Source organism: Doryrhamphus excisus, linkage group LG7 (assembly GCF_037039965.1).
Source record: "Doryrhamphus excisus strain RoL-2023G ecotype Guam linkage group LG7, RoL_Dexc_Guam_v1.1, whole genome shotgun sequence".
Taxonomy (NCBI): domain Eukaryota; kingdom Metazoa; phylum Chordata; class Actinopteri; order Syngnathiformes; family Syngnathidae; genus Doryrhamphus; species Doryrhamphus excisus.
The window spans coordinates 10,007,725-10,019,214 of record NC_136363.1 but is presented as its reverse complement, the minus strand read 5'-3'; the positions used below and the strand labels follow the sequence as shown (position 1 = coordinate 10,019,214).

Below are 11,490 nucleotides of genomic sequence, written 5' to 3'. Positions count from 1 at the left end.
TATAATTGGCTGTTGCATGGTTACAAAGAGAAGTCAATATTGTCTCCAATTACGGCCAATAGCGTACACGCATCTGTTGACACATAGAAACCACCTCAGGGATAATAAGACAGAATAGCTTCTTCACATTCAATGCCTAAGGCTGTGGTTTGAGATGAATTTATTCCAGTTTTATAGTACAGTACATAACATGAATGAGTCATCCTGACAATTAGCTACTCATTTCACACACTTTAGCACCATTTGATCGTATATTCCAGGAAGGAATAGGGACTTGGGAGTGATAAGCTAAGACAGTGGTACGCCAAGTATTTTGCTACCTCTGCTTAGCTCTATTTTGCTTTGAATATGCACTTGCAGTGTGTTAAACATTCATAATCTTTGGTTAATATGGTTGTATTTTTACAATTATTTATGTTCCTGTGCACAACTGAATGGTGTACCACCAGTGGTATTCTACCACAGTTTAATCTCATATAAATATCAATAATAATAATAACCGCTATAGAGAGTATAGTGATACTTTATATACGATCTTTAGTTTAGTTATTGGGGCTTTATAATGTTAATTTTTACAAAAATATCTCAACAAAATATCGTCTAAGGAGAAGTTCTAGAAAACAAACATTTGTTAGATTGTCTGATGGATACAAAGAAATTTATTCCTGTTTAATTCTGTGCAAAATCAACGGATATTTATTTGCACAATGATTACAGAATATCTCCCAGAGGTAGAAAGGCTCAAATCAATGCTTTGGGAGAAGGAGACGTGAGCTCCATGGCCTTTGGCTTATTCCATGATTAAAGCTGTATTTAAAAGAGGAAACTGCTATGGCTGAGGTTTTGCATAAGAAGCACAGATGTGGTCAACCGCCACCTCTGTTAATGAACAATCATTGGATGGAAAATACGAGTTTAGTTTACCTGGGGGGACCCGCGTTGTTTCCCGATATATTTTACAGGAAGCATGCAAGTCAGGAAAAAATAATTAGCTGCCCTCCCGAAAAAGTCCCCGGCGTCCAATCCCCCAAGCTTCATAAAGAAAATAAAAAAGAATGACTGTCAGTCCTCCAAAAAAAAAGTCCTTTGAGACAATGTTCATAAATACAGCTCTTCTGTTTATCTAAGTCCCCTTGACGTTTTTGGTGTGAGGTCTGTTGGCGAGGCTGGCATAGTAGGCGCACTGTGAGGGGTCACATTGGCCAGTAGGTCCTGGAGGGCCGGGTTGGCCGTGGGGGCCAGGGTTTCCTGGTTCTCCTTGGGCTCCTGCTTGTCCCGGGCTTCCGTCTTTGCCGTAGCCTGGCATGCCGGCTGGACCTGTAGAGGACACAAGTGCTTTAGAGCCTGAAGAAGTTGTCAAAGTGCAAATGGGTGGTGTTTGTGCTTGTTACCTATTGGACCAGGAGGACCTTGTTCTCCTCTTTCACCAACACCTGGTTCTCCCTTTTCTCCTTGAGTCCCCTTTTCACCTGGGAGGAACATGAAACTCTATTATGTGGTAGTTAATGCCTCTATTGCATGAACCAACGAGTCTCCTATAGTCGCCCTCTGATAAACACTGGGTCAAAAAACATCTGCAGTTGTGGCTGTGGCCAACCTCCTGATGTATTTTCACTCACCAGTAGTGTTGTTTATGTTGTAAGAAACACAGGTGTTCGGCCATTTTGGGTTGTAACTAAGTACCATATGTAATTACAATGTACAGTATATAATGTCATGTGTACAGAATGTACGTCTTCTACCTTTAGGGCCCATTGGCCCCCTCGATCCTTCTCCACCATTCAATCCAGGTATACCAGGTTCTCCGGGTGGGCCAGGTCGCCCGGGATTCCCGTCTTTACCAGGAGGGCCAGGCGGTCCTGGGCGCCCCGTAGAACTCTTGACATGGGCTGGTTGCATCTGAGCCATGAGGTAGGCCAGTTTGGCTGCATGCACAAAGCAGACATGTCTTCTTGTATTTCTGGGTAGAAATAAAAGCAATAGAGAATATGATGGAAGTGCTGACTCACCATCCAGCTGTTTGGCCAGTTCCTCCTGAATGAGCCGTCTCATCAGCTCCACTGAGGCAGACTCCCCCTGAGAACATGTTCATGGTCATGAATGACTCGGTTCTTGTGTGGACCAAATCCTCCATGTGAATTGTTCACTCACCCTCGGGCCCGGCATACCAGGGTTCCCAGACGGTCCTTGTGGCCCGGGAGCTCCCATTTCTCCCGGGGGTCCTGACATACCCATCATTCCCGTGTGTCCCTTTCTGCCAGGTGGTCCCGGATTTCCTGGGATGCCTGGTTCTCCGGAATGGCCTTTGTCTCCCTTCATGCCTGAGTCCCCCTGGATGAGTTGATGGCATTAGCAATGCTAGCCTTGTAGCATATAGGATGGAATGTTCTACATGTTGGCTTACTTACTTTCTCTCCCTTAAGACCACGGTCACCCATCCTGCCTGGAACTCCCTACAAGACCCCCAAAACAACACAAACAAACAAATATCCATGGAGTGTATGATATGGTCAGTAGAATAGTATAAGCCATTCATTGTGTACCTGTTTCCCTTCCGGACCAATTGGACCAGGTGGACCCTGCAAATGGGAAAACATGTCCTCGTTATTCACAGTGGGGATCTCTGGGAACGTTTCAGACCAAACACTTACCGATGGACCTTTAGGCCCACTGAATCCTGGTAATCCCGGGTTGCCAGATTCTCCCTTGTCACCCCTAAGGCCCTAAAATTGATGGATTACACAGAAAACGTACACTTTCCTGAGCCTGGCTTCTTACTGGGGATTGAACAGGATTACCAGTTAGCTTAGCACTCTAATCAGCATGGATGAAAATCTTATAAAGCAATCTTTTGCTGTGAGATTTGCCCGCTAGAATGGAAACATTGACAAGATTGTGACTCTGCTCTCTCCTCATTTCACCTTGCTGCATCTTCTTCCTCGTCTCATCCCTCCTCTGGGCCCTTTCTGCTGACTGATGGAGTTTTCACCCGACCAGCCAGGAAAGCATCCATCAGCCCGCACAGCTCCAGTCACTTTCTATCTAAGCTCCAGTGCTCCTTTTGCCACCTCGCACCGCTTTACACGAGTGGACAGCCATCATTTGAGTGTGAAATCACTCCATTAGGACGAGGAGAGCAGACACTCTGGCTTTGAAGTGATGCAAGGAAGACAGAGTGAGACACCAAGCCCGTGCTCTGTCTCTATTATTGAGCTGCTTTTAAAAGGAGCATTGTAAAAAGCCATGGTGAGAATCAAAGTGTGAAATGAGACAATGATTTACATTTTCTAATTTGCTTTTGGTTGAGCATCGAGGCTCCCTGTAACGTTGCCAAGCACAAAGACCACGGCTCGTGTATTGTTTTCACTCATCTTGGTTATTTAGCTATCTAGCTAGTAACTCCTCTAGTGAGTTGATTAGATAGCATTTTTTTCTATCCAGTCATTCAGTTGCTTTATTGGTAAGTTTCAGTTCTACAACTCGCTGGTAACTAACTATACTTTTTTGTACAAGTTAATCAGCTTGTTAATCACCTAGCTTGTTCATTCGCTCCCAAACTAACTCAGCCCTTTCCACCAAATAAGGTAGTTGTCTAGACAGCTCATTAACTAACATGTCAGTCAGCTGGTTGGTTAGTTAATATGGTAACTAGCTAGCTAGTCAGTCACTACTTGGTTATGGGTAGTTGAATAGCTAGTTAGTAGGCGCTATCCAAGTTCATCAGTGAATTAGCTAATTAGCTTGCTAGTTATTGCTAAATAACTAGCTATACAGTATCTATAGACACATAGTGGCTTGCTAGCAAACTAGTCTGTCAGTCAGCAAGTTTGATTAATAATTAGGTAGGTATTGAGGATCGGTATTGATCATAGTTGGTCAGGTTTTTGTTACTTATTATGTAATTAATTAGCTATACACTAGCTATAGACACGCAGCTCACTAACAAACCAGTCAATCGTCCACCGAGTTGGCTTACTTGCTAGTTATTGAGACTAATATTTCAATATTTTCATTAGTTATTAATATATAAATATCTGTACACTAGCTATAGACACATAGCTCACAAACAAACTAGTCGTTCAGTCAGCAGGCTAGCTAGTTAGTTAGTATGCTAATTAGCTAGCTAGCTAGCCTTTCATTAGTTGAAAAATTGCCAGTAAGGTATTAATTTGTTTGTCATAAATTTAGTCTGTACGATTTCAATCTCTTTCACCTAAAAGGAGGTAGTAATCTGCTAGCTAAAAAATAGATAAACTAGACACAATGGAGACACCCCCTTCCCAGACCTAAATGGTATGTCCCTTTCATTTTAAATATTAACCAGGAAGTAGCTGGCCACAAAACAAGCCAAATGGTGCCCTAGTTTGTATTGAGACCTGTGGATTCCATCTTGTGTGCCTTAATGATGCGTTCAATCTCTTTCTTGACATTCATTTTCCAGCAAGTCATTTCCATTGACGTGAGGAGAAGGATGTTCCTCCTCTTGTCACTGTGGCAAATATGACTTCCATCATGGCCCGACAGCCCGCACACGTTCTTCTTCTTCTATTTATCACAGCGCATCGAGCAACACGACGCAACATCAGTCGTCAAAGTTTGTTGTTGTTTTTTGTTTGTTTTTTTTATCGTGATAGCTGTAGGGTGTTTTTTTAAGAGTGGTGACTTACAGGCGTTCCAGGGAGACCTGCTTTGCCTGAAGGTCCTGGTTCACCTTGTTTGCCCTGAGAGGAAGAACGACATCAGTGCTGTTTGAGTTCCATATCTATCTTGATGTTGTGTCACTCACTGGCTCCCCTCTTGGTCCAATAAGTCCCTCTGGTCCTGGTGGCCCCTTCAGACCCTGCCATCACAAAATCATATTTACAAATACACAAATGTAGTATCGGTGGGATGAAATGGGACATAACGCCCGTACACAGTCGTAACTCGGAAAGCTCCAGTAAAATAAGGACATGATTAAATGTTATTTTGGTGCTGTGCCCCCGAGTCTCTTGTAATCATTGCTGGGCTGCATTCCAGAGGACACGATGTGATGCTGCATGGTGAAGAATATTTAATGTACTTTAAACAGTTTAGGAGATACTATACAGCACGGCCGCGAGGAAGAGTTCCCGGTAGTATTTTAGCTTATTATCAGGCTGCTTGCGTCTTCCATCCATCCATCCTTTTCCTATACTGCTTATCCTCAATAGGGTCGCGGTTATGCTGGAGCCTATCCCAGCTGTCTATGCGTGAGAGGCGGGGTACACCATGGACCGGTTGTGGTTCCGTCTTTATTGGACAATTTCTACTTGTTTTGTTTAAACAATAAGATACAACTTTTTACCTCTTTTCCAGGTTTGCCATCCCGTCCAGGTGGTCCAGGCTTTCCATCTTCTCCCTTTATTTATTTATTTTTGGTAAAGAACAGGAAAATGTAAAGCCCCAAAAAAACAAACTCATCAACGATAATTAGACTAAAACTCAAATTAATCAAATATTCAGATAATATTTAAAAAATCTAAACATTTCTTAAAATACTGTAGGTAGTATAAAAATAAAGGTGGAAATGACTGAAATTTTCTTTTATGAAAAAAAATCAATAAATGCTTACATTAAATTTTTTTAAGTGCAAAAAAGAGTTTTTTTTAAATATATACTGTATTTAAAAAAATAAATTATATGAAAAAAATGCTAAAAATGCCAAATTGAGAATAGAAGCTGACTGCTGCGCGCTGTGCTTACCTTTGACCCCTGACTGCCAGGTTCTCCTCTGTGGCCTTTAAAGCCCTGAGCAGAGGAGATACACACACTCATTTACTGCCATTTACATCTCTTAACATCATGGCAGTGACTTACTGGGAGTCCCCGTAGTCCAGGGTTTCCTGGTGGTCCAGGTTCACCTCGCTTGCCCTAAAAAGAATAAAGGTTGCAGCATCACATTTCTTGACTTGTTGCCGTTGTCTATATGCTTTGGGGTCTACTTACTGATTCTCCTGCTTCACCTTGTTGTCCATCTTTTCCCATTTTCCCAGGTGGACCCTGCAGATGAGTGGAATATACTGTATGGTGATGCTGCAGGATAACACTGTCCCATTCGGGATGCTACTTGTATCGTTTTTTTGTTGTTGTTCTTACTGTCAATCCAGGAAGACCCGGAGGACCCTGGATCCCCTTGAGACCCTCTTTGCCCTGTTAAGAAGAAAGAGCCAAACAGGCCAGTCATTAAAAAGATAACATTAGTAACACGCAGCAAAACAACACACTCTGGCTGACCCATATGCCAGCTAGATACAAAAAGGAGGTGTGCAGAATAATGGGTTTTCTAAGCATGAAAGCACATGACCTTCTCTCCAGGAGGTCCTGGGGGACCAGCAGGACCAGGTTGTCCATCGTTACCCTGAACAAGGGAGGGAAATAACACAAAAAATAAGCACTGTGTAAATATGGAGCACACATGTAAAATGATTTGTAAAAATAACAGTAATTTACAGCTGAGCCCATCATTCCAGCAGGGCCAGGGTGACCTGGAGGTCCAGGATGACCCTGTAAATGAATAATAAGGATTTACATAGAACGTCACATATATGGAAATGTTATGACTGTTGTCTTTTCATGTACTGTAAATACCTTTTCTCCTTTATCTCCTGGGGCTCCAGCAGTTCCACGATCACCTTTGATTCCCTGTGAGGATGTACATTATATTTTCAGTCATCAAGTAACTTTTGTAGTTATTATTAACAGTAAATGACAATAATAATTACATCAATAATATTTATGACAACGTTTCAAAATGAAGTATTAAAATTATTCAATTTCATTACAAAAACATACAAAATGCTACAAATATGTAAACATATTTACAGTACACAGAATACACAGAAGAAAACATTACATTTAGAAAAAAATGGCCAAATTCATGGTGAAATGTTATAATAAAACATAATTCATGTAACACATATCTAATATTAAGAGTAAAAAGATTTCAACAATTGGATTTTTTTGACGACCCTCTTGAAGTAGTAACACATTCACATGAGAGTTAGCCCCATTGACTTGAGTCCAAAGCCCTTCAACAAAAGCCACTAATTATAGTAATAAGGGAACCGTTAACGTGCCAACTTGCCTTTGCTCCATCAGTTCCAGGGGGACCCTGAGGTCCAGGTAGGCCCGGCGAGCCCTGTAATGACACAGCAAACAATCAGTGTCCGTCCTGGGAGGCTCGGCGTGTCCTAATTGCTCTCTACTGCCCCCGGAGGACGCCCGGCTGTCGATGCGGACCGTGCTCGAGCATCCGTCACGCCAAGTGTGATTGATGACAGCGAATTAGCCGCCTGGCCCTCATGCTTCGTTTAGGTTATAAAGTGCACACGCACACACTTTAAGAGTCCATAATTGACTTTACATTAGGGGACAGGTGATATTAGAACAATGCAGAATATAAATGACTTTGTCCTACTTGGTAGCCATCTTGACCGTTTTTCCCAGGAGGTCCCTGTTGTCCTTTATCGCCAGGGAGTCCCGGGATACCAGGTGGTCCAGGTGGACCTGCTGGGCAGTCTGAGCAGATGTCCTAAAAATATGCCGGAGACCTTTACTTGAGGATATGCAAATAACAAAAATGTATTGCTGAACAAAAGGCTGTGCTTACCTTCAGTTTTACGTCTGAAAGGTCTGCTGGTTTTCCCTTGGAGATTATAGACACAATAAATACATGAGCTAATTATATAGAAAATAATAACCATAATAAAGTGTGTCTGTTTGAAATAGCAAAAAGCAACTTTTATGGTGCATACATAGCACATAAACCACTACAAGTGTACTGTTGTGTTACTTTAACTACAAGATGCCCTGTTGGATACAGTGTAGTGGTCAGCAACCCATGCCTGTCTAGTTTGTCATGATGGTTTTGTTAAATCCATACTTACAGGCTCTCCAGGTGATCCTTTCTCTCCTGGCCTTCCCGGCAGACCCTGTAAGGAATACCATGTCATTTATTAGAATTCACTGCAACGACATAGGAACAACATCAAAACAAATGTTTCCATCTGAAAAAATGTCAGGTAAATTCATATGTTCCAGCTTGAAATAAATCGGCAAATAACTCAGTCTTACTAACTAACTTGACCTCTCAGTCAATCCAAGTATACTTCTGCGTACACAAAAAAAAAACTCAACTTTGGTGGTCTCACCATAGAGTGAAAGATTTACTAACGTATGAACTCACATTATGTCCTGCAGGGCCCTGAGCACCAGCAACACCAGGTAGGCCTCTCAAGCCCTGGAAACCACAAAGAAACATATTTAAAAACAAAAAATCCTGGATAAAAAAATAAAATATATTGTAATCATTCTTACAGGAGATCCGGGATCCCCATTATTTCCGGGGGGGCCCTGAAAAAATACAAAAAAAGATTAGTATAGAAATATTCCAAACAGAATGTACAGTGTAAGAAAACTGACTACACACCTGAGGCCCTACTTTGCCTTCTCCTGGGGGGCCCCTGTCCCCTGGTAATCCCGGCTCCCCACTTGACCCTGGTGGGCCCTGAGTGACAGAAATAGAACTCACTTCTAAAGGAAAATGTGTCCCATTCTAGCTACTCATCATCACACTGCAGTAGATATCAAAATTGCTCAGAAAGAAATGGAATGGTTTTGAATTTTAAGTAAGTTTGACAGAAAATCCCATTACCTTAGGCCCTGGGGGTCCTTCATTTCCCCGTGGTCCTGGTTCACCCTGTCATGTCACATATTACATCAATTAAACCTCTCATAACGCCAGACGAAGCCATTAAGCCCTGGAAAGTGTGTACGGGTTCATTCCATATGCACATAAACAGCAGCAAGGCCTCGGGGCTGCCGCACCTGGCAGCTGTAAAAATAAATAAATAAATAAATAAATACAATCACGAAAAAAATAAATAAAAATAGAAGCGCTGTGAAACCGTTGTGTTACTTTAATGTGATTTCTTAACAGCGGTCTTCCTGTTGGTTCCTGCCTCATCAGCAGCTCTGAGGTGAAAAACGATGGCGGAACATGTTGCGCCGCCGCACAAAATGTGCCGACGCAGGCTTGCTGTGTTGTTGTGGTTCCACTTGCAATGCCTGGCAGAGTGCACGTTTAAAAGTGGAACACATGTGGAAGAAAAGGCACGCTGAGGTTTTCAACTTAATGCGTTAAAATGATGTCCTATCACCTTTTCCACAGAAAGCATCTTCATGTTAGCTTCTACTGAGCTTTGATAAACCACAAACTCAAACAATAGACTGTAGGTGTGTTGCGATGCAGGGTTTCTCACCGTTAGGCCATCTTTTCCCTTCCCGGTTGGACCAGGGGGCCCAATCAAGCCAGGCTCTCCGGATGGACCTCGTTGACCTGTTTGCCCTGGTTTGCCTGGCTCTCCCTATTTAAAAAAAAAAAATAAAAACATGTTAAAGTGAAAAATTCCACAAAAATTAGGGATGTCCGATATGCCGATATTGTCCAACTCGATACGGAATCAGCCAATAGCGGTTTGTGCAACATGACATATCTGCTTTGGTGGAATGAACACATAAATATGGGTTTTCATGGTGGAGATAAAATCTGATACCGATATCAACCAATGTCACATTTCTATGCTGATATAGGGCCAATAATCATCGGACATGCTTATTATTTATATATATATATATATATATATATACTGCAATATAATTTGTAATTGACCCCAAATTCTCAACATTTTGCTTCAAAAAAGTTGTTATTTTCAGAGTTACTGTGTTTCCCTTTGTGCCCCAACATTATCAAAACCTTCTCCAAAGCTATACTGCAACTCTACACACTATACACTACACACTATACACTATACACTATACACTATACACTACACATCGCCATATGAAAAAGTCTTTAAACAACCTTGTCTCCTCTCTCTCCAGCTGCACCAGGGGGCCCAATGATGCCTGGTATGCCCTACAAAAAAACAAACCTTGCTGTTAATCATGATTATAAACTTGCATGCATGGGATGTAATTGTCCGTGTAGACCTACCACATTGCCCGGTAGTCCTCGAGGCCCCTGAGGACCTGCTACGCCAGGAGGGCCCTATACAAAACACTTATACCATTAGCGGTCACTGCATTGCAGCACATCACATCTACTCTACTCACTTGTGACAAGATGAATGATAAGGAATACTGTAAACTCACTGGGTCTCCAACGCGTCCTGTCTCTCCTTGAAGTCCAGTGTCACCTTTAGAGCCCTGGAAGAAAGATATACAAATGTGCAACAAGTTCAAAGAAAATGTGTTGTTTTTATTAGCTCTACAAAGTCACGAGTGCCTTACCGCTGGTCCAGGTGGACCCTTAAAGCCTTGTTCACCAGGTAATCCTCTTGGGCCCTTCACAGAAAATGTATTAATGAGCACCTTTGTTCTACTTTAGGTATATTTTCTCCACATACAGAATATTATTTTTTATTACTGTTAGGAAAATAAATACATACAAAAAAAGAAAAATATTATATTACCACATATGTATTCTTTAATTTACTACCCATACAAACACAATAACACAATGTATAAAAACCAGAACTGCCGCCGTTGATGCTACTGTTTCATCAGCTCTTTATTGTATCTCTACTGACATCTAGTGGTGTCTTCCGCCTATTACAACATGTAGTTTGCTCACTGCAAGGAAGATAAGGAGCAGGAAAGAACAATAAATAAGAAAGATATAAATGAAACCCACCATTTCTCCAGTCTGTCCTTGGTCCCCTTTCTCTCCCTTCTCTCCTGGTTTTCCCTACAAAATGACATCCAATTTAGCAGCTCTGACTTTAGAGGAATAGAATCAAATTGTTAAATATTTCATATTTAACGTACAAAATATCTTTTTATATGCTGCATTAGTTTTGTTTTGTGGAGAGTCAACTTACAGGTTCACCCGGTTCAGGAATAACATTTGCTACCTATAAAGAAAATATATAAATACTTCCAGTCCAAGTCTTAGAATCTTTGCACAATTACTGCTATTTTTTTTATTTATATAAAAATATATTTACATTTCCAGGAATACCAGGTGGTCCCCTGGCCCCTATTTCACCCTGAAAGCAGGAGAACACAGTGTGTTAAATGTACTACAGCCAATATTAGCATTATTTACACATATTAGATCTATTAAAGTGCAATTGGATTACCTTGTCACCCTTTTCACCTTTTGGCCCGAATGGTCCCTCCTGTCCTCTCTCACCCTAAAAGCATAAATACATTTTGTAAATGTCAACAAAGTTTCAGCATTTTTTTTTGATTACTTAAAAAAATGAAATGTGTGAAATAATCAGAGAGTCTTAAAATTGCCCTACAAAATTCATAGTTACCAATACGTACAGGACTTCCCCTCTCTCCTCTTGCTCCACCAGCACCAGGTTGGCCAGGAGCACCAGCCTCTCCCTATTAAAAAAAACACGCAATTCCTCAAGTCAGCGAAAAATAAATATGTAAAGAAAAGTCATCTGTCTGTCCACT

General features: G+C 41.5%; 1 protein-coding gene across 2 annotated transcripts in view; it reads right to left on the bottom strand.

The window, feature by feature from the left end:
- Nucleotides 1–311: 311 nt before the first annotated feature.
- col22a1 (collagen, type XXII, alpha 1) overlaps nucleotides 312–11,490 on the bottom strand; it is a 29,515-nt gene continuing 18,336 nt past the window's right edge. For both annotated transcript variants that reach the window (XM_078792066.1, XM_058046655.2), the window contains exons 30-65: nucleotides 11,353–11,415; nucleotides 11,163–11,216; nucleotides 11,028–11,069; nucleotides 10,902–10,934; nucleotides 10,715–10,768; nucleotides 10,312–10,365; nucleotides 10,174–10,227; nucleotides 10,016–10,069; nucleotides 9,884–9,937; nucleotides 9,282–9,386; nucleotides 8,675–8,719; nucleotides 8,450–8,527; nucleotides 8,338–8,373; nucleotides 8,207–8,260; nucleotides 7,908–7,952; nucleotides 7,631–7,666; nucleotides 7,439–7,552; nucleotides 7,106–7,159; nucleotides 6,610–6,663; nucleotides 6,472–6,525; nucleotides 6,326–6,379; nucleotides 6,118–6,171; nucleotides 5,968–6,021; nucleotides 5,839–5,892; nucleotides 5,725–5,769; nucleotides 5,327–5,380; nucleotides 4,787–4,840; nucleotides 4,668–4,721; nucleotides 2,652–2,723; nucleotides 2,544–2,579; nucleotides 2,409–2,453; nucleotides 2,152–2,331; nucleotides 2,010–2,076; nucleotides 1,743–1,925; nucleotides 1,392–1,469; nucleotides 312–1,317 (exon numbers count right to left, since the gene is read on the bottom strand). In XM_078792066.1, the coding sequence (XP_078648192.1) occupies nucleotides 1,124–1,317; nucleotides 1,392–1,469; nucleotides 1,743–1,925; nucleotides 2,010–2,076; nucleotides 2,152–2,331; nucleotides 2,409–2,453; nucleotides 2,544–2,579; nucleotides 2,652–2,723; nucleotides 4,668–4,721; nucleotides 4,787–4,840; nucleotides 5,327–5,380; nucleotides 5,725–5,769; nucleotides 5,839–5,892; nucleotides 5,968–6,021; nucleotides 6,118–6,171; nucleotides 6,326–6,379; nucleotides 6,472–6,525; nucleotides 6,610–6,663; nucleotides 7,106–7,159; nucleotides 7,439–7,552; nucleotides 7,631–7,666; nucleotides 7,908–7,952; nucleotides 8,207–8,260; nucleotides 8,338–8,373; nucleotides 8,450–8,527; nucleotides 8,675–8,719; nucleotides 9,282–9,386; nucleotides 9,884–9,937; nucleotides 10,016–10,069; nucleotides 10,174–10,227; nucleotides 10,312–10,365; nucleotides 10,715–10,768; nucleotides 10,902–10,934; nucleotides 11,028–11,069; nucleotides 11,163–11,216; nucleotides 11,353–11,415 (2,415 nt within the window). In that variant the 3' untranslated portion in view covers nucleotides 312–1,123. The remainder of the gene's footprint in view (nucleotides 1,318–1,391; nucleotides 1,470–1,742; nucleotides 1,926–2,009; nucleotides 2,077–2,151; nucleotides 2,332–2,408; nucleotides 2,454–2,543; nucleotides 2,580–2,651; nucleotides 2,724–4,667; nucleotides 4,722–4,786; nucleotides 4,841–5,326; nucleotides 5,381–5,724; nucleotides 5,770–5,838; nucleotides 5,893–5,967; nucleotides 6,022–6,117; nucleotides 6,172–6,325; nucleotides 6,380–6,471; nucleotides 6,526–6,609; nucleotides 6,664–7,105; nucleotides 7,160–7,438; nucleotides 7,553–7,630; nucleotides 7,667–7,907; nucleotides 7,953–8,206; nucleotides 8,261–8,337; nucleotides 8,374–8,449; nucleotides 8,528–8,674; nucleotides 8,720–9,281; nucleotides 9,387–9,883; nucleotides 9,938–10,015; nucleotides 10,070–10,173; nucleotides 10,228–10,311; nucleotides 10,366–10,714; nucleotides 10,769–10,901; nucleotides 10,935–11,027; nucleotides 11,070–11,162; nucleotides 11,217–11,352; nucleotides 11,416–11,490) is intronic.